Source organism: Thermobia domestica, chromosome 14 (assembly GCF_964235325.1).
Source record: "Thermobia domestica chromosome 14, izTheDome1.hap1.1, whole genome shotgun sequence".
Taxonomy (NCBI): domain Eukaryota; kingdom Metazoa; phylum Arthropoda; class Insecta; order Zygentoma; family Lepismatidae; genus Thermobia; species Thermobia domestica.
The window spans coordinates 195,532,214-195,553,501 of record NC_137467.1 but is presented as its reverse complement, the minus strand read 5'-3'; the positions used below and the strand labels follow the sequence as shown (position 1 = coordinate 195,553,501).

The following is a 21,288-nucleotide window of genomic DNA, read 5'->3' as shown; positions in this document are numbered from 1 at the left end:
AGAGTATACATGTCATGTCACTAGCTGACATATCAATGATAGGAAGAAATATGATTTATGTCACACCAGGATGTGAAACATTTGTTCCAGAATGAATTGTTTGCATAGCTCCTGACCAACTTGGACCTGGTCTTTCGGCTGCACATATTTTTCACAGAAGATTTAACCTACTTATAGAGGAAATGGGCAATATTGGAAGTTTCCTGAATGAAATCTCCCTGAGCATGCTTCTTGAATGTCTGTATTCCACAATATCAATTGCTGCAACATTCTTAATGTCACTTTCAGCAATCTTACAGCGTTGAATAATTGGATGGATCTTGTTCTTTGCGGTTGTAGCTGCAATCATACCCATCCCATGAAAGGTGTTCTTTCCATCCAAAGTACAAACATTGTGGTCAACATTATCAGCTGCTAGAAGAACTGCAGTGTCGTTGGCAGTATTTAACGAGATATGGCTACCTGATACTGCAGCATTTCTTTCAAATCTAATTACTTCGGAATATGATGAACAATAATCAAGACTGTGAAGCAAATCAACAAGGTACCTTGATCTAAAGTTGTGGTGCAGCTAAATAGCTAAACCAATCTGCAATGGTCATAGTAATACTCTAGGACGTATACCTTGCATAATGCTCTGACCAATTGAACCAATTTTTATAGAGGGATTCTTTCCCACAAATAGTCTTGACAACAGTAATTTCAAACTCTTAGGAACGTATTACAAAGTACTTTCTTCAGTAAGGTCACTTGGAGATGGGTACATATCCACATTAGAAACGTTGAGGGATTTCACCTCACTTCTGATTATTTTGGCTGCTGCTTCTATTAAGTATATCTTTTGTAGTTCAATATCACATTCTTTTGACTTTTGGTGATAACTATGAAGAATTTCAGTGGCTGTATCAAGTGGCTACATCTGCCTTTCCACTTCCACCAGAAATAATAATTTTCTCTCCATAATACTCCGAAAGTTTCCTCTTCATATGTCTCCGATCATAGGCACAACTTCGACTCCTTTCAAGATATTCTTCCATTTTTGAAATTAGATCTCCCATCAGCAGTTGTTCTTCATATTATTTTCCAAGTACGAACAGGTCTGAAGGAATGCAAGGTACTGTTCTTCATTACTTGGCCGACCTTTCTTTATGTACTTATTGGAGGAAGAGTATTCACAGGGAATGTTCTTACAAGTTCGAAAATTGACTCATAAGTGTTATGGTAGACGCAGTCCGCTGCATAAAGGTCACCAAGATAGTACTCTAAACGTCCTCGTACCTTAAATGACCATTCATCACAACGATTTTCACAGCATTTTTTAACACTTTCAACAAATCCTGACGTACGTACTTTTACATGCTCTGATGACGGCTTATGCTTCGAAGAAAAGTCCACAAATGTATCGCAAAACAAGCAATGAGTGGCACTACAAAATAGGTCTTCATTTAAACGTGCACTTTTTCTTGGTTTTGTTTCATCACTAGTCTGCCGTTTCTTGACACCAATATCCTTTGAATCTGTAAATTGTTTCCAACATGAAACAGGACACTAATACCAGGAACAGCAACAACATCACTTCCGCGCCTGTGGCTTGCTTCATTTATGCCATCTGCTCCTTTCTGTTTAATTTTAACTACTTCTTGCCTACTGCCCAATTTTCCTTACATATCACACAATATTCAGACATCTCCATTTTTAAATGTGTAATTTAATCAGAAAACAAAACAGAAAAAAAAGCAAATCAAAAATAGTTGATTTTTAAAATATTAAAACCGTAAAATCAAAAATCAATAATAAAAACAAATTAAGAAAAAGGCAACTAACATACAAATTAAACATTATTTAGAAATACAGGGTGGCCCAAACGTAGGTATACACCCCTGCATTCATCAAGTATAACATTCTAGCTTATGGGTTTACTTGCTTCGGCTGTTCCGGGCTTAAGATATAAGTAAAAATGCATTAAGAACAAATAATAAAGAAGCTAGGTGATAACAATAAGAAATGTTATGAAATACAGGAGATCAGTACGAAACTGTATACCTACTTTTGGGTCACCCTGTATATTAGAACATTTGGAATAAATTTATACTATTTTTGGGAGTGTTATAATTTTTCCCCTTATGATTTAGGAAACCTTATGTAGTTATATAATGTCCCCGATGGATGGCTCGTCACCTTGTGGTGAAGAGGTCCCGGGTTCGATTCCCGGTGGGGTCATGTTCAGATCCCACGTTAAACTATAGGAACCATCTTTAGTCGTCACCATCAACAAACCCGTGAAAATAGGATGAGACGAACCAGAGATACAGAAGAAAATTGCAAGATAGACGCAAGATTCTTTAACCATGGTCCGCCATTTTGAAAACCGTTTTTGGGGGTGTTCCCATGGTCCGATTTTGTCGGATTTTGAATATGTTATTCAGTAATGATTCCTGAATCAAAAACTGTTTAAAAAGCTTCTATTGCAATTTTGCCCAGGTCCAACTGTAAATTGCCTGGACTACTTATGTTCAGAAAATGCAATCATTCTTTGAGTACTTTTTCAATTAGCCATTACAAGTAATATCAACAAGTAGGTCTTGTTCCTCTTCAAATAAAGTGTTTAATTATATCAAATAATACTCGAAAGGATTCCTTATACATGGGTTACTAATTCTAATCACTAGAACACTCACGTCTCAGGAAATTATTTACCGATTTTTACCGATCGAAAAAAAGTATGCTTTCTTTTCCATGTAAAGAATGACCAAATGCACAACTTGCTACTACATCTGCCACAATCGATTGACCTAGTGATTTTTTGCTACTTGATGTAAAACAGGAAGTGAGATATAGCTGTTAATAAAATAATTATGGTTTCTGGTCACAAATAATAAATAATTACATTTGTCAGAAAATCTTAAAGAAAACAAGTGAAATTTCAAAGAAAATCAGTCTATGTAGATAGGTTCTGTGTTGAAGTGAAATAGTTATGCACAAAGGTATAACGTTTGGTCCGGGGGGAAATGTAATTCTCATCTTATGGTCTATACTCATAAATTTAAAACTAGAAAATGTGAGATGAAACAAAAAATGTTTTTAAAAAATGGAAAGGACCGTAGTTAACTTTCATTCTTGGCATTACTTCTCTTGAAAATATGTTGATCTACAGTTGACTCAGTTTCCTATACCAGAATAATGATCAGTCTAGCAAATAGCACACTGAGTACCTCTTCAACGTCAATTTTCACAATTTACGCTCTCAACGATTGAAACAATCAAGTACTCCTTTTTAAACTCTCTCTTCACTCCAATAATAGCGAGGTTTTTAAAAGTTCCATTGGGAATTGGATCCCAAACTATGTCTAATAAAGGCCCGTGCACTGCAGAATCCCATGGGCATCCAAAACTGAGGTCAATATTCATTTTAATTAGAATTCGAGGATTTTTTTCTTTTTTCACCACCATCGTATGAATAAAAACCAGGCATTCATTCAATCAAAATGTTTGATAATACAAGAATTGCTTCAGGACTTTCTCTTCTCTTCCAAAACACACAGAAAATCACATAGAAACATTTGCATCGTTGTTGTACATTTCATACGTGTGATGTGTAGCCAGCAGGCTTCTTCTGTCCAGAACAGACCACTGTCTGGATGGATTTTGTAACCGACAATGTTGAAATTTACTATCAGAATACTTGTATATCTAACCTAGCCCAATATTTGAATCAGAGAGGTTATTCATACAATATTGAAGTAATCTATGGTAATGATATACAGTAATACTCATTTGATATAATAGACATCGTGTTGATTCTTGATTGAAAGGACATTGTTTTAAAAAAATATCGCAACAAGCTCATAGATTCATAGAAGTTCAGAATTAATACTGTACATTAAATAAGCTTTCGAAATGTGGGTGTGAAGAAGAAGGGAGAGAATTAGCTGAGTTGAGCGGAAACGAATGAGAGGATGTTAGAAATGGTGAGGAGAAAAGGACAATTTTAGATATCATTAAGAGAAGGAAGAGAAATTGGCTGGGACATTGGCTAAAGAGGATCTGTATCATGAGGAACATGCTAAAGAGCATGGTGGCAGGAAAGAGAGGGAGAGGGCAAAGGAGACTAGAATTGATGAACGGTATCAAAACAGAAAAATAATGTACCAGAAGACAAAGAGTTTAGCTGAAGACCTTCGAGCAAGGAAGATTCTGAATTGTGGCAAGTGACCTGCCTGTAATAATGGCAGAATACCTATGATGATGCAGCCCCAAACCCAAGCCAATCCAGTCCCAGAATATCTAGGTTCAGCCCAACCCAGGTCCAGAAAGTTTTGAATGTTTTGGCCCAAACCCGGAAGACCAAACGTCTGCTAAATCACTTTTTTTTTTAATACTTCAATACAGTCCCTTAGGCAAAAGGCATTCGATAGGAGAACAAAGGGAATGTGTCAACATCAAACTTACTAATCACGGCCATTGTTTCTTGCAAACTGTTTTTGGGAGGCACTGCTCTCCCTGAGCCCTGAGAGTGAACCCCCGGAGGAGATCAAAATAATACATTTATAATATAATAATATATAGAATAGTACTGTGTGAAAATAATATGTGCTCCTCGGAACACTAAGTGTGTACTTCCCCCCGAAGCATTATTTCAGAAAGAAACACTGAACACGGCTATCCCCAATCCATATAGTTGTGTGTTTTTATAGATGCAAGTATTTACTTAGTGATGGGGAATGCAGCTTCACTATACCGTTTTAAGAGTTTCTGGACTTGTGACTTTAATAACATTGTGTTCTGGGACGTGTTTTAGGTAGACTTTTTAGTACTTAAGTAAAATTTGAGCTCTTATATACGATGTAATTAGTTTTGGTACTGTTTGTATACATGGTTATAATATAGTAATTTGCACTTTTTTTTTTAACAGAAATATATATTTGCACATTCGTAACAAGAATTTTGCACCTAAAATTCCTAGCTCTAACTTTTATCATACATTCTTTTCTCTTATCATCGCTAGAAAGTTAAAAAGAAAAAAAAAACTATATTATGAAACACTAGAGAATCTACGGTTTCAAAAAGCTGCTTGCACAACAGAATTGTTCTAATAACTAACTGCAGTTGTCCAAGTTATGACATGTGGCGCTGTGGTTATTGCGTCGAGTAGAGAGAAATGAGGATATAGAATCCAAACAAAAAAACAAAACAACAACAACGAAGAGAATAGAAAAAGAAAAAAGTAACATACAAGCTTTGAAAAAAGAAAAAGAAAAATGTACTTTGACAGTAATGAACACCGCAACGTCAAATATTAATAAAGACAAACACTACAGTCTTGTAAAATGAGATTGCACAGATACACTTTGTGGAGGCCAAGTTTTAACATGCAGATACGTGTGAACGAATGAGTGTATGGGCGTTACCAGCATTAAAATTACTTGCAACATACATCAGAAGTGACAAATTTCAAACTCGCATTTTTTTTATACATTTGCATGTGTACTAACTTACGAAAAAAACAAGAAGCGAAAAATCAATTCTATAGTAAAATGTCACACATACTTTGAGAAGGAGCATTAAAAATCAAGATATTTTCGTAATAGTTGCAATTCCTATTTGTCACAAGAAAGTTTACCATACTAACGTTCTCTCTAAATTGTGATTACATATACAATGCAAAGCAGCGCGTTCAAAAAAAAAAAAAAAAAAAAGAAAAAAACTGAAGTCCTGCTAATTCGAACTAATTCGGACCAAACCCTGTCCGGATTACGTGATTGTTCGGATTAGCCGGAATAACAGTAAAATCACAGTTTGAAGAAGCGAACGGGTCTACTGTGTGCTAGCTAATACGTTGCATATAGTACTTCAAAATACGTTTTCTTACTACAGTATATGTAGTAAGAAAAATGTTTAAAATGTTGGGAAAACTGGATGTCTTTATTTTTCCACATACAGTACGTACGGTCCAGTAGTTACAAATCTTCCAGTTAGAGATATTATTATTATTATCCTTGTGTATTTAAAACTGCATTTAACTAAAGTTTACTTTGAAAATGAAATGAAATCTTTGAGTTTTACGTCCCACGATTATGCCGGTTAGGCTAAAGGAGACGGTGATGATGAGTAATGAATGAAATGGTGGAATGAAGAAAGTGGGAGAACCCCGAGAAAACCCACGCATAAAGTTTACTTTGTTTTCTACAAAAATACTTTGTTTTCTACAAAAATACTTTGTATTTAAAACTGCATTTAACTAAAGTTTACTTTGTTTTTTTTACCAAAATACTTTGTTTTCGACCAAAATACTTTGTATTTAAAACTGGATTTAACTAAAGTTAACTTTGTTTTCTACCAAAATACTTTGTATTTAAAACTGCATTTAACTAAAGTTTACTTTTTTTACCAAAATACTTTGTATTTAAAACTGCATTTAACTAAAGTTAACTTTGTTTTCTACCAAAATACTTTGTTTTCCACCAAAATACTTTGTTTTCTACCAAAATACTTTGTATTTAAAACTGCATTTAACTAAAGTTTACTTTGTTTTTTTTACCAAAATACTTTGTTTTCTACCAAAATACTTTGTTTTCTTCCAAAATACTTTGTATTTAAAACTGCATTTAAATAAAGTTTACTTTGTTTTCTACCAAAATATGCACCCAGTTTCATCCTTTTAGTTATTAGTTTCCTAAAACTACGTATTTTCGCCACAAATAAACAAATAAATAAAAATAAAATAAAGTTTCTCTCCAGGACCTGTTCGGATTAAACGTCTTCGGATTACCGGAATTTTACTGTACTAAGAAATGAAACATGTTTCTTGAAAACCGTTAGTTGACATTTCATATATGAAGTACTTCTGTATTTGCTTATGTAAGATAATTTCTAGGTCTATGATTAGCGTAGTCTAACGGTCTAAGTCAATGTTTCTCGACCTTTCCAAATATACATCTCGGTACTTAATGTATAACCGAAGATTCATTTCTTAAGAGCCTGCCATACTAAAAATAATACAAAATTTACCATTTTTCTTTTGCTTGTTTATTCATAAATGAAAGAAGATAATGAAATGCAACTTACCACAATCATAGATAATGTTATTCCACAACAGAAAAAATCAACCTGAAGAATTCCACTGTTATCATGCATAGAAATTACAGTGTTGCCAGAATAACATTTCACCCAAAATCTAAGTTAAGGCAGCGACTAGAGGAAAAAACTCAAACCCATTTTATTACGTATCATGTTATTTTTGTATCCTGTGAACTAATTTTCAAATAACATTATTATTTAATTTTAATGATTGTATGTTAAAACTAATTTGTTTATTACAAACTAAATAAACTATTACTTAAAAACTAGTTTACAGGATTCCATGATAACATGATATGTAATCAAATGCAGTTGAGTTCGTTCCTCTAATTGTTATCTTAAATTTTTTGGGGGAGGGGGTAATTGTTATTCTGACAACACTGTAATTGATATGGATGACAACACTGGAAATTCTTCAAGTTTATATTTTCTGTTGTAGAATAACATTATCTATGATTGTGGTACGTTGCATTTCATTAATTCCTTTCACTTATGAAAAACAAGCAAAAGAAAAATGATTATGTTTGTATTTTTTATTTGCCTGTAAAAGTATGTCAGGCTCATAATCTTCTTCTTTCTCTCCGTTTTCTCCCACTTATGTGGGATCGATGTTTCTAACGAGTTTTCACCATTAAGCCCTGTCCCTAACTTCTTCTCTATTAGACCTTTCTTCCTTAAGTAATTTTTAACCATATTCATCCATTTCCTTCTTGGTCTCTCTCTACTTGTCTTCCCACTCACTTCCATTGCCATCACTCTTCCGGCCACATAGTCGTTTGTGCTTCTCATTAAATCGCCATAGCACTGTAGTCTTCTTTCGGGGATCTTCTTAGATATTTCTACAATCTTGGTTATTCCCTTTACTCTCTCATTCTTTATTTCTCCTCTTGTTCTCCCACACATTCAGCATAGCATTCTTATGTCAGTAACATCCAATCCTTTTTCCCTATATTCTTTATTGTGCATATTTCTGTTCCGCATATGGTTGCTGGGCTAACCACTGTTTTATATATCAGTCCTTTATTCTTCACCATGTTTCTACGGTCAAACAGGACACCTCAAAATTTCTTCCATTTTCGCCATCCCTCTTGCATTCTGTCTGTTATTTCCACTCCAATCACCATTCTTCGCAATAGATGAGCACAAATATCTAAACATTTTCACTTCATTCTATCATTCTTATCGTAATATCCAAAAAATATTAAAGTTGCCACATGAACTTAGAAAATGTGATAACTTAGGGTAAAACACAGGTCGGTCCCTACCTAAAGGCTGAGAATCAATTATCTAATGCATTAGTTCGGTGATTACAAAATTTGTCTGTCATGGGTTCAATTCTGTTCATACCTCGATGTTATGAAACAGCGTTTTCTCGTTACATTATCATAATCAATTTTCAATTTTTCTTTTTCTACTGGGGGTACGGTTGCTCGCACTTGTAATAAAAGTTTGCTTAAATCAATAAAAGACGAACTTTTTCTCTGTAATTGAGAGAGTGAATACTAGTTTCTCATGCCATATTGAGATCAGGCTTGTGGGCCTTATAAGCTTAAAATGTTAGTTGGAATCACGCTAGTAGACCCTTACAAGATTGTAATGTTAATTGGAATCACGCTAGTAGGTCTTACACGATTGTAATGTTAATTGGAATGATGTTAATGGGAATTATAACATTGAATATTAATTGGAAACACGCTAGTGAGGGCCTTATGTCATATTAATGTTAGTTGGAATCACGCTAGTAAACCTTATGAGATTGTAATGTTAGTTGGAATCACGCTAGTAAGCCTTATGAGATTGTAATGTTAGTTGGATTGACATTTGTGGCGTTAGTTCTATAAGATTTTTGTATTAGTTAGAATCATGCTAATGGGTCTTTATAAGATGAATATATTAGTTGAAACCACGCTAGTAGACCTTATAATATTGTAGCGTTACGTGGAATCACAGTATTGAGCCATACGAATTTGTAATATTAATTGGAACCACGCTACTAGGCCTTAGCCCTATAAGATTCTAGCGTTAGTTAAAGTCATCTAGTGAGCCTTTATAAGAGGGATATGTTAGCTGGAATCACGCTAGTGGCCTTACAAGCTCATAATGTCAGTACTTACGTCCGTCCGTTACTTCTCAGGATAACTTTGAACGGAAGTGAATTTTTGAATTTTGTGTTTCGGGAATAGATAGCAAGAGCGATCTCCGCCGACTTTGTTAATAGAGTCAATCCGTTAAGATCTTCAGGGATGACTATAACTTTAATAGTGGCTATCCCAATATCGCAATAATTCATCAAACTTTACTACTCGCGCGACGCTGTTATGCAACCCTCATAACATTTAAAAATGACAGATTGCATAAACATCTACGCAATTTTTTTACGCATATATTCTTAATGTTTATTATAAACGCAAGCCCATTCACTTATACATGACGCATCATGTGATCCTCTTTACTGTTATTTTAGCAGAGTTTATTATTCCCCCCTTCTTTGCAAACAACAATCAAATCAAGTCATTAGGGCTAATCGAAAGTGTAAATAAGTTTTGGCACTGAAAATGAAATGAAATCTTTCAGTTTAACGTCCCACGATTATTCCCTTCAGGCTCAGGAAGATGATGATTAAAGAAAGTGAATAATGATGGAAGAATTGGTGGAATGAGAAAGTAAAAGGAAACTGGAGTACCCCGAGAAAACCTACGGATACGATCTAGTCCACAAAAAAACTTACCTGGCCGGGTATTGAACCAGGTCCCCAAACAACAGAGGTAAGCGCTCTATCACTGAACCATCGTGTCCCCCACGAGTATTTGAAAATGAAAGGAATTATTTAAGTTTTACGTCCCACGATTATGCCGTCTAGGCTAAAGGAGACGGTAATGAAGAAACTGAATGAAATCATGGAATGAAGAAAGTGGGAGGAAACTGGAGAACCCCGAGAAAATCCACGCACACGGTGTTTGTCAACCACAAAGATCATATGAGGGGTAAATTTTGGATAAGGGCGTAACTAGCAATTCTTCAATTTTTCAGGAGAGCAGAAAAACAAACGCCCTTATCCAATTAGCCAACGTATTCACACACCATTTTTGGAGAAAGACGTTCGGTACGGAGCAGAGATATTGCCTTAACACCACCTAGACACATGCGGACATACTCAAACTTGCAGAAAATATGTATATCTCATTTTACCGGAAATAGGTCGATATGCCATTATCCAAATTACCCCTTCATATGGCGCAAGTTGAGATTGAACCTAGAACCCCATGTACCAGAGGAGAACGTTCTACCATTGAAACACAGTGCCGCCCAAAAGTATTTTGGTATGAATGTCTGAAAAGGCTCACCCTTGGGGTGTCCACAGGGTCCATATCCCCGGGCGTGTACATTTGAACGATTGCTCAGTAAAACTATATTTGTTTGACAGGAAAAAGATTGATGTAGCATGAAAATTTCATATAGTTCATCTGTACTCTTTATCTTATAAAAACAATTTAGTTCTATATTTTTTTCTAAAAATATAATGGAAGTATTTTACACTTACTTATCGTTTTTCTGTGTGTGTGTGTGTGTGTGTGTGTGTGTGTGTGTGTGTGTGTGTGTGTGTGTGTGTATGTGTGTGTGTGTGTGTGTGTGTAATAGCCGTTTAATAGTACATAGACTTAGTGGCTTGTAGTTTGACCCCAGCTCCCAAAGCTTCGATCCCCGAAACAAAAATTTCTGGGTGCGTCTGGGAACATTGATTTGTAAACCCTTTTATTATTTTTATACTTCACTTGTCTGTAATATTTGGCAAATAGAAAGGGGAAAATACTTGTTCCGTGTAACAACTCGCACTGTGTTTCCCTTTTCAAGGTAAATGAGCTTTTGCATTTTTGATCTACAAGGTAATTTGCATGTCGTGACTTAGTTTGCGTATTAACATATTATGTACTCCAGCTTAACAAAACTCTTTCAAGAAAGATTACAAAAAATATAAAGTTATTCACCCCTCCCTTGCGTTAACATTCATTAAAATAACCTCTGCATGACCTCATTGTTCCTAGGCCTAATAATTACAAAGCAAAATGTAGGAGATTTTATAAATTAACATAACAAAATGAATTCTGTTTCTAAGTTCAGCGCCATCTTTAGTACATTTTTATCCTAAGAAGAGGTCATTGTATACGCTTTTAGTTTCAACTAACGGCAGAAAACAAGTATTCTATGAGCCTCACAGATAAAGTTTGGCTTCCTTGATATTATTCACAGAACTTTGGCATTTTATGTAATGTATGCGCATCTAGTTTGTGAAGAAAACTGTTATAGGAAAGGGGGGCAAGAGTACGCAAATTTTAATTAAACTTATATATTTTGGTAAAAAATAGTTACAACGGAAAACTTTTACATGGAACACAAAAGTTGAACTCTCCTTTACGAAATGTGAACTCAACTTTTATATACCTCTATTCTTAGAGGAACTAGAACTCATAAAATGAAAACATTCAAATTCGTACTCTTGCCCCTATATGTGGGGCAAGAGTACGAAGTCAAAGGGGCAAGAGCACGCACCCAAAAGAGCATTAATTATTATCACAGATGAAGGTGCTTACTCCTTTACATGATGTGCATTGTTCATGCCACCATTCATGGCATCTTGCGCACTTGATCCAGTCTTCTATTGGTGGATCACTGTAGATGATATTGCATAATGGACACTCGTACACTACTTTCTCACTGACCTGAGGAGTTGTAGCTACAAATTCGGTTGTAGCTTTCCTGGTGCAAGATGATGTTTGCCTTTGCTCTTTGGAGGGCGCCGTTTCGGAAGTAAGTTCTGCTCGAAAGGAGAGGATGTCAGAATCTCTGACTTCGAGAAGATCAAGATCTACTGGTTGAGTGCTTGGTAGCAGTTGGAGGAGGACTGACAACCACCAAAGGAGTGCATGATGTAGATGGTCCACATGGGCCCCTGCTTACCTCCAGTAAAGATCAGTTTACTGGTTGAAGGTTTGGTAACCGATGAACGAGCAGCCAGCAGAGAAGTGTTTGATGTGGACAATCTGCATAAGCTCCTGTTTGCTTCTAGTGAGAATCCAGTGTTACTGGTTGAAGGTTAGGTAACAGATGAATGAGAACGAGCAACCGGCAGAAGAGTATTTGAAGTGGACAGTCCACATGAGCTCTTGCTTGCTTCTAGTGAGGATCTAGCGTTACTGTTTAAAGGTTTGGTAACAGATGGAGGAGGACGAGCAACTGGCAAAGGAGTGTTTGATCTGGATGCACTGCATGGGTCCCTTTTTACTTCCAGTGAATCATCCGATGAACGATTTTGGGCTCTATTCAGGTCTGATGCTTGATTTGTTGCTTCAGGAATGCTTTCGTCTTCAGACCTGGCTTCTACATTTAAGTCTACCACATCCACAATAGAAGGAAGAAAATCTTCAGTGAACAAATCTGGATTCAGTAGGACAACTCCAGATTCTTGAAGGCTGGATACCAATGGTTGCAGCTTTGTAGTAAGCCTCAGTAAACAAGCTCGCAACTTGGAATTATGTGGGATGGATGATTCCTCATCCATTTATCACACGCTGTTGAATACTAGGATTTCAGCGGGTCAAAAAAGGAGCGATCTAATAGTTTCAAATTATGACTGGGATTTGGTGGTAAACTCAACATCACTATCCCATTTTGCCTGCAGAAATCAATCGCTTCGATTGAAATGTGAGAGGTCTGATTGCCAACAAGTAAAAACACCTTTTTCGTAACCAAATTTGATCGCACATGTTGGTGTAAATAATATAACAATTCTACGAAAAGTTGTGAGTTGATGAACCAGAATTAGATATTCCCACAGAACCTGGCGGCGAGCCATCGAATAATTCTTGTGTCATTTGTTTTGTGGGAAATATCTTGGGAATAAAGGAACCAGATGCACTCCATGAAACAGCTATATGTTAACTCCAAAATCACTAAATACAGTTTTATTCACAACTGATTTTTAGTCGACTTTTGGAACTTTATGAGAAACCGTATTTATGCCAGTTTCGTACATGTTGTAGATATCCCGTGAAGAAAAGCCGTTTTGTCTTACAAGATTTTTAGACAATTAAGAAAGCATTCAACTTGTGGCTTGCTAAAACCACGAGCTCTCCCCAGACCAGTCTTTGAAGGCTGTTGCAAAGCAATTGTTAAATGTCTACGACGGAAAGACTCTGTCCAATCTCTTTCTGCCATTCGATTCACATGGCTAAAGGATATGGGGCAACTAGTTACGTTCAGCAAAATTGTATGCCATTCTTCTTAGATCTTTTAAAGTTAATTCATAGAAGAGTTGATCCAGTAATGTGATATATTCCACTAATTCGTTCTCTATTTCTTCGGTAAATAGGCCTACTGGCTTTATTGTACCTAAAGACGTTGCAGATTCTCATTCAAAAAAAGAAAAAAAGAAAAAAAAGAAAGAAAGAAAGAAAAGGAAAGAAAAGAAAAGAAAAGAAAAAAATCCTTAATTCTCCTCATATCAGTAATGGGAATGCATAGGATACAAAAAAAAATAATAATAATATTTAGACCCTTTATAAAAATATATTTCCAAATTCAGCTTATTCCATCAGTTACAGAATGCTTGTCACCTACGAGGGTAACTTGAGAACTTCTCGACCAATCCTTGATGAAGCTACATATTGTCAAATGTTAGGTTAGCTTCATATATCTTTATAGGATCCCATACCAATCATTGGACTGATACCGCCTTATGCATAGTCGTTTTAACGTATGATTACTAAAGAACTGAGTACTACAGGAAACATGCGGTAGTCGAACTTTTTAGTATGGCACTAATCACACGTCAGAACGACTCTGCATAAGGCCCATTGAAATTTCTTACTGAAGACTACTGACATTTAAGATAAAAGAGGACAAAGCATAGTATTTCTGAAACCTGAATAAAATAAGCAAGCGTAACGTTATTCAATAACTGCAGATGTCACTATCTCACACGTTTATCTGTTTCGAAAACAAACACCACCTTAGATACTGTTATGTAAAGAATGGTATTTAGAATAAAAATGTATTCCTCGTACGGTACATAAGAAAATATCAGGATTCTTCAGAATTCTTAACGTTAGAGGCTACATATGGGAACCACTATTCGTAAAGTTTGCCGTCACTCTCTATTACAACGGAATCTACATTCTTTTTTGATTGTTAGTTCTACATCAAATTGGATTCTTTTTCATAGAACAGAAGGGGCAAGAGTACGCACGCGTACCCTTGCCCCGTAGGTATGTGCGTACCATTGCCCCCTCACTACACAATTAACTTCCCCGTGATGTTGTACAGCCAACTGTTGGAAGAAAGTCAATTTACTCCATCCTGTCAAACAATGGATATGTTAGAAACTAACGCTTAACAGTACTTTGAAATCGTTATAAAACTGTGTAAGTTATTCATTAACTACTTATGTCCCAATATTATATCAAACTATTAAAAAACATAAATAATTACCTAGAAAGCTTGTAGTTTGCCGCAGCACACTCAAACTTGTTTAGGTTCTAGACGCCATTAACATCAAACTCCAGGTGGCGCATTATTGCCATACGCGAATATATTCACCTGATTTTAGGGAATCGTATTCTTACCCCCCACGTACTCTTGCCCCCCTCTACTCTACATATGCAATTACGGTGTTTAACTGCGTCTATATTGCACACTACATAAGTCTGGTTATTTACTACATGATTTCCCAACATCGTTACATGTATCATGGCATCAGACAGTTTATAAACGCGACTCTAGTTTCAAAAGTGAATGTAAACGCGATCGAATTCCACTAGATGGGAGCACTTTTTCAATAAGTTTGGGTTACTGTAACTACTTCCTATATTTACCCTGTTAGTCCGTGTGTCCGTCTGTAAGACCGGGAGGCAAAAAGTCTCAAAGACTACTTGATGGATCAGTATTAATTTTAACCCGGATATAGGAGGCTGAAAATTAGGAATCGAGTTTCTTGATGGGGAATGTTCAAACCGGAAGTGGTAGAAACCAATCATTTCCGGCTTTGATGTTTGATTAGGAATTAGATTTCCGTGATTTCGGCATCTATGATCATGTCAGACCGTCAGGTATGGAATGAAGTCCCTCGGCAATCACACTACGCGGGAAATTGTAAAGGAAGAAAGGGATAGGGAAAGGAAGGATTCGACCTGAGACCATTGAGTCAGATACCATCCCGGCATTTGCCTGGTGTGAATGAGGAAACTCTAGGAAATCCTCGCTCAGCATGGTTGGCCTGGAAATGCTATTAAACTTATCGACCGTGTGTCCCCACCGGGAATCGAATCCGGGACCACAAGCACCAAAGACAAGAGCGTTAACAACCACGCTACGCGAGGTCACACGGTTTTGACACGTTCACTAAACATCAACAGGTTCCTGCAATCAATTAAGAGTTCCAAGAATACTTTGCGCTTCCAGCCTTAACTCTCTACTAAAACCGGAAATGATAGAAATCCAACACAACTTCCGGTTTCAATATTGATCTATATAGAGTACAAACGATAAGCGATAGTGGACACGTATCCTTGGATTTGATTTAGCATTCAAAGAATAGGATCCACCTCTTTTAACCATCTATTCAAACCGGAAGTACCAGAACTCAACTACTTCCTGTTTTAAAGTTGATCACTTTAGACCAAAAACGATAATAGAAAGCGAGAGACGTTTTTCTACAACCAAATAAGCATCCCAAGAACATGTTCCATCTCACTTCAATCCCTCTACTAAAACCGGAAATAGTAGAAGTGTATTAGCACTTTTGGTTTCAATACTAGGTTAAAAAATACAGTAGAGCATCGATTATCCGAAGTAATTGGGGGACATGGGTGTTCGGAAAACTGGTTTGTTCGGATAATCGAACTGTACTGTACTGTACTTCTACAGCCAGTGCCAAACCGACAGAAGTGTGCTGATTGTTGAAACACAGCGACTGGCGTCTTGGCCGGTCAGCAGCGCCTTATGAAGGCCCCATTAGAAGCAATGTTCCGCCAGCGGTGGCTCAGTGCGGCGACTACTGTGGGAAACTTGGTTTGGGAGTGAGGGGGATGATGGACGGTAGGGTGGGAGAGTAACAGGTGCGAGCGAGTACACAGTTCGGCTAAGCGGTCGTTCGGTTGACCGACGTTCGGATAATCGACGCTCTACTGTATAAATGGGCTTTATTTTAGAATATTCGTTTATTCTCGGGATTTTTAGTTTTCGTAAAAATTGAATAAATAAAAGGGAACTGCATTATTATGGATGCTAGATGATGTAGTAATAGGAATACAAAGGTGCTGTAGGTCCAAGAAACCTTGGCCCATGACCCATGACCCACTGACCCATCACTTAGCGTGAAACACGACTCACTGAATCCACGAAACACTCACTCTGACTCACGATCCCTCATAATCCATCGCCTACCGTGACTCACTATGACCACTATCAATCTGACCCAGCATCCACCATGACTCGCTCTGAACCTCTACTCACCACGATCCATCCTAATCCACCAAAACTCATAGTCATCAACTCTGGCCCATGATCCATGGCCTCCTCTCCACTGACTAAAGAGTTTACACTTGTAACAAAACAAGACTGTGAAATTATCACTAACGGGAGTTTGAATGTCTACGGTCAATCGCTCAAGCACTGTTATGTTGCAATACCAGAGTGCTTTGGATTTGAGCTTTACGATATAAAATGGTAAAGTATTTGTTATAGGCCATATTGTGATGAATTTCAATTTACTTATCATATATAATTATTCTCTTGTTGAATTACAGATATTTTTCAGTGGAAAATAGGATGACATTTAAAAATCTTAAATCAAGGTAAAATAGGACAACGTAAAGAAAAAGAGAAACAGTGTAAAATTCGACTGTGTCTCGAAAGCTAATTTTCTCTGGCCCCGGAGAAGGCGTTACCTTCTGTGGCCCGCCCAGTTTCGACTGGGAATGAAATTGCAGTTAAAAAAAAAAAACGAAAGCTAAGTAGTAAGTCCTTGCTATTATTACAATTACAAATATCAATATCCAAAAGTGCCTGAAGTTCTTTTTCCACTTAGGCATGCTCAACTCAGGTAAGACAATAGAAACAAATGAAAGAGGAAGAAAAATGGAGGCCTTGAATGCAAAACGTAAACAAATTCACCAGTGTTTAATAGATGCTGTCCATAATGCAGTAGGCACGGGGTGGATCACGATGGTTGGTGGGTCGCAGTGAGTCATGTCCTGTTGACCCACCCACAAATCTTGATTAACTTGGCCGACGGCCCATTGACCCACATCATCTGTGGTAGAAAAGAAAGGGGTTGCAAAGAAGGCTACAATTGATACACGCAAGGGCGCCCATGTTGTGGTTTCCAAGGGGGAGTGCAAGTATAAGTGACGTTTCAAATATAGGTTCAAATTTTGCTGTAATTAATGTAAAAATTCTGTTGGGTTTTTGATATTCTGAAGTATAATTTCCTCTAGGGGGGCGATCGCCCCACCTTGCCCCCTTCCCTGAGGGGCGCCCTTGGATGCATGATATCAAAACAGAGAAATCGTACGTGAAGACGAAGAGGTTAGCGGAAAACCTTGGAGCATGGAAGCTTCTCCGTTGCAACAAGTGACCTGCTAATAATAGCAGAATACGTATGATGATGATGGTAAAAATTACAGAAACTCGAGGTACTCAGGGATTTTAAATTAATAGCTCAAAAAGTACGGTATTAACAAGAAATGAAATCTTTCAGTTTTACGTCCCACGATTATGCCGGTTAGGCTAAAGGAGACGGTAATGAAGAGAAATGAAGGAAATGTTAGAATGAAGAAAGTTGGAGAATCCTGAGAAAACCCACGCACCACGGTGTCTGTCCACCACAAAGTTCACTTGGCCCGAGCTGGGATCGAACCAAGGACCCTACGCACCAGAGAAGAACCCTCTACCATTGAGCCACCGCGGAACCACGGTGTTAAAAAAAGCGAAGTAATATAGCAATACATATATAGTCCACACTTAAAATTAAAACATCAACCTACTAATTCACATTTATAATTAAACATCAACATGTTCTATATAATTAATTGTATCCAACCTTTGAAGTCACATTCCAGATAGTAATTTATTTATAGACAAAACTGTGCACAAGGTAAAATAGATAGATCGCATATATCCAAAGGTTCATTTGTTTGCATTTCCCTAGATTATTAGTTCGTCACAAACAATTAATTTCATATAAATTTATACTTTGTGCCTGACTAAATGTACACTAAAACTAAGGAAGTGAAATATTTCTATGTAAAATTAGTTCTGCCATTTGTCGTTGAGGAATTAACACAGACATTTCATTGATTCTGTGGCAGCCCTATGCTAGTTGGTAACCACAGTACGAGGCTCTTGTGGACGTTTTCAATCAACGATATTATCCACTAGTGTCTGTCGTAACAAACACTGCCACATGATTCGACGTAACACAATAATTAATCAATGTGTAAATACTCTTGGGTTCGACGCCCATTACAAATACAAGAGAGGAAGGATTTCAACACAAACCCAACACATCATCCTTGAATCATACAGCAAACACAACAACTGTTTATTGATTGCATATGTGTTTGAAGCGAAAATTATGAAGTTTACTTGCGCCGACATATTAGTATTAACCCTTTCACTACTAGTGTCCCTTGGAGGGGACACAATATTTAATTCTCATCTATATAGCTCTTGCTTGTATATGCACCCTTAAAATAAAATGTGCCCTCAGGTGGATATGAAAGAAATATTTTGACGCGATACAAATATCTTAGAGACCTCACGGTCTGACAGAGTTGTATTGAACTCAAGATGACGGAGGGACAGAAGAAGAAGACAGATACGCTGTATGTAATAATAAGATTTTGAAAATATGCATAATAAAAATTGTAATAAATGGTTTCCGACTTGAAAATAAAGATTCGTCCTTTGCTTCAGAGTATAAAATATCTAGTTATAGTATCGTTTTCTAGTTTGTTTCATAGAATGAAATACTATGTCCCCTAGAGGGGACATTGGCAACAAAAGGTTGTCACAGAAGATATTGCGGAATACATACATTTTTCCGCCTATATATTTGAGAAATGGACAGATATACACTGATTACCAGTTGAATTAGAGCCACCTACCTAATACCGTGTAGCACCTCTTATCGCCCTGATAACGGCTGCCACGAGGCGCCTGAAGTGTAGTTGTGGCATCTCAGTCTACATCTGCTGTACAGTCTCTTACGGAGCCCGTAAGTCGGTCAGAAGAGGGTCCACAGCCCGAAGGTGTCGTTCCATGGCGTCCCAGACGTGTCCGATGGGATTGAGGTCCGGTGACCATGATGGGCAGGGAAGTGTTGCCAAATCAGAGAAATGCTCATCAAACCAGTCTACTGCCATCCTAGAACGATGGACCAGCGCATTGTTCTGCTGACAGATGAGGTCACCACCCGGGTGTTGCAGCCGAGCAAATGATAGGACACGGTCATCCAGAAGATAGCGGCAGCGTTCACCTGTGAGGGACCGTGTCACACGTGTTAGGGATGAGTATATCAATGTGAAACGTGACTCATCTGTCCAGGAAACTTTTTTTTTCAGATTTCCACGGTCCACAGGCGGTTTTCTTTTGCCCATGCTAGACGTTGTTTCCTGTGTTGCGCTGTTAGAAGGGATACTCGGATGGGCTAATAGCTTCTGTACCCTATGGCGAGTAGGTGATTGTAGATTGTATAGCTGCTAACACGGAGTTATTGTACTGCATTGAATTTCTCCACGATTTGACGAACTGTGACCTGTCTATTGACTGTTACGATGCTTGACAGTCGCCGCCTCCCTTATCAATCGACACTCCCCTGACCGCGGCAATTGACCCGTGCAAGTATAGTTTTACTGGAAGCCTTGTACTCACGATACACTCTTGACACAGTTGCCTTAGAAAATCCGGATGCCGCAGCCACTTCCGTAATCGAGCCACTCAGTCGTTAGGTGCTTCATACGTAAATGGGAGTCCAAATGACCATAAGTATATGAGAAGCCCATTACGAATATTAATTTCTTACACATACGAGGGAGTACCCCCCAAAAAACGGGAAATCCGTCATAGCTTCTTTATTTCTTAATATTTTTACACCAAATTTTCATCGCCTTCAAAGTATTGTCCATGGACCGCAAGGCATTTCTGCAAACGATCCTTCCATTGTTCAAAACAGTTTTGAAAATCACTTATCGGGATCTTTTTTATGACCTCCAGCGATTTTTGTTTTACCTTCTCCACAGTGGCAAAATTCTTTCCTTTCATGTCACGTTTGAGTCTGGAGAACAAAAAGAAATCACACAATCGGTGTTATGCCGTTTTGGTTCAAAAACTGCTTTACGGAGAGGGCGGTGTGGACCAAAGCGTTGTCATGATGGAAGAACCATTTGCCTGTGCGCCAAAGATCTGTCCTTTTCTTTCGGATACTCTCCCTCAATCTTTTCAAACCCTCCAAGTAGAACCCCTGGTTAACAGTTTGACCCGGGGGAACGAACTCCGCGTGCACAACACCTCTGCAATCGAAGAAACAAATGAGCATTGTCTTGATGTGTGACTTCACTTGGCGAGCTTTCTTGGGTCGAGGAGAGCCACTTGTCTTCCACTGGCTTGATTTTGGTTTGATTCGGGGTAGTAGCCATAGCACCATGATTCATCACCAGTAATCATTTTGGCAAAAAAGTCAGGGTCCTCTTTGAGCTGATTTTGAAGTTTAACACATACCTCAAGTCGACGCTCCATTTGCTCGTCTGTGAGAAGGCGAGGGACAAATTTGGCTGCAACCCTTCTCATGTGCAAGTCTTCTGATAAAATCCTCTGAATTGAACTCCACGATATTTCAGACATCTCACAGAGTTGATTAATGTTTCGGCGACGGTCTTCACGAACGAGGGCATTGATTTTTTCAACGTTTTCGTCAGTTCTTGCCGTTGAGGGGCGTCCTGAACGGGGTTGGTCTTCAATTGACATTTCTTCATTTTTAAAACGTGCAAACCACTCGTATACTCTGGTTTTACTTAGGGCAGCATCCTCATAAGCAGCCTTCAGTAGTACAGTAGTTTCCGCGGCCGATTATCCCAACAGGAAACAAAATTTCACAGCCGCCCGTTGCTCTCGATAATCTGTCATCGCCTTTTGGCCGAACCAGTGTTGCCAAAGTCC

At 37.7% G+C, this 21,288-nt stretch overlaps 2 protein-coding genes across 2 annotated transcripts in view; both read right to left on the bottom strand.

The window, feature by feature from the left end:
- The window catches only part of LOC145670521 (uncharacterized), a 1,332,296-nt gene that overhangs the window by 1,283,499 nt on the left and 27,509 nt on the right, over positions 1-21,288 (bottom strand). The gene's annotated exons all lie outside the window — the stretch shown is intronic.
- LOC145670204 (protein GVQW3-like) lies at positions 20,686-21,096 on the bottom strand. The gene has a single exon (XM_081738581.1). It carries the CDS (start codon positions 21,094-21,096, stop codon positions 20,686-20,688), a length of 411 nt encoding a protein of 136 aa, XP_081594707.1.

Excerpts from the sequence above, each read along its gene's own strand:
- LOC145670204 (XM_081738581.1), bottom strand. The coding sequence starts at position 21,096 with ATGTCAATTGAAGACCAACCCCGTTCAGGACGCCCCTCAACGGCAAGA.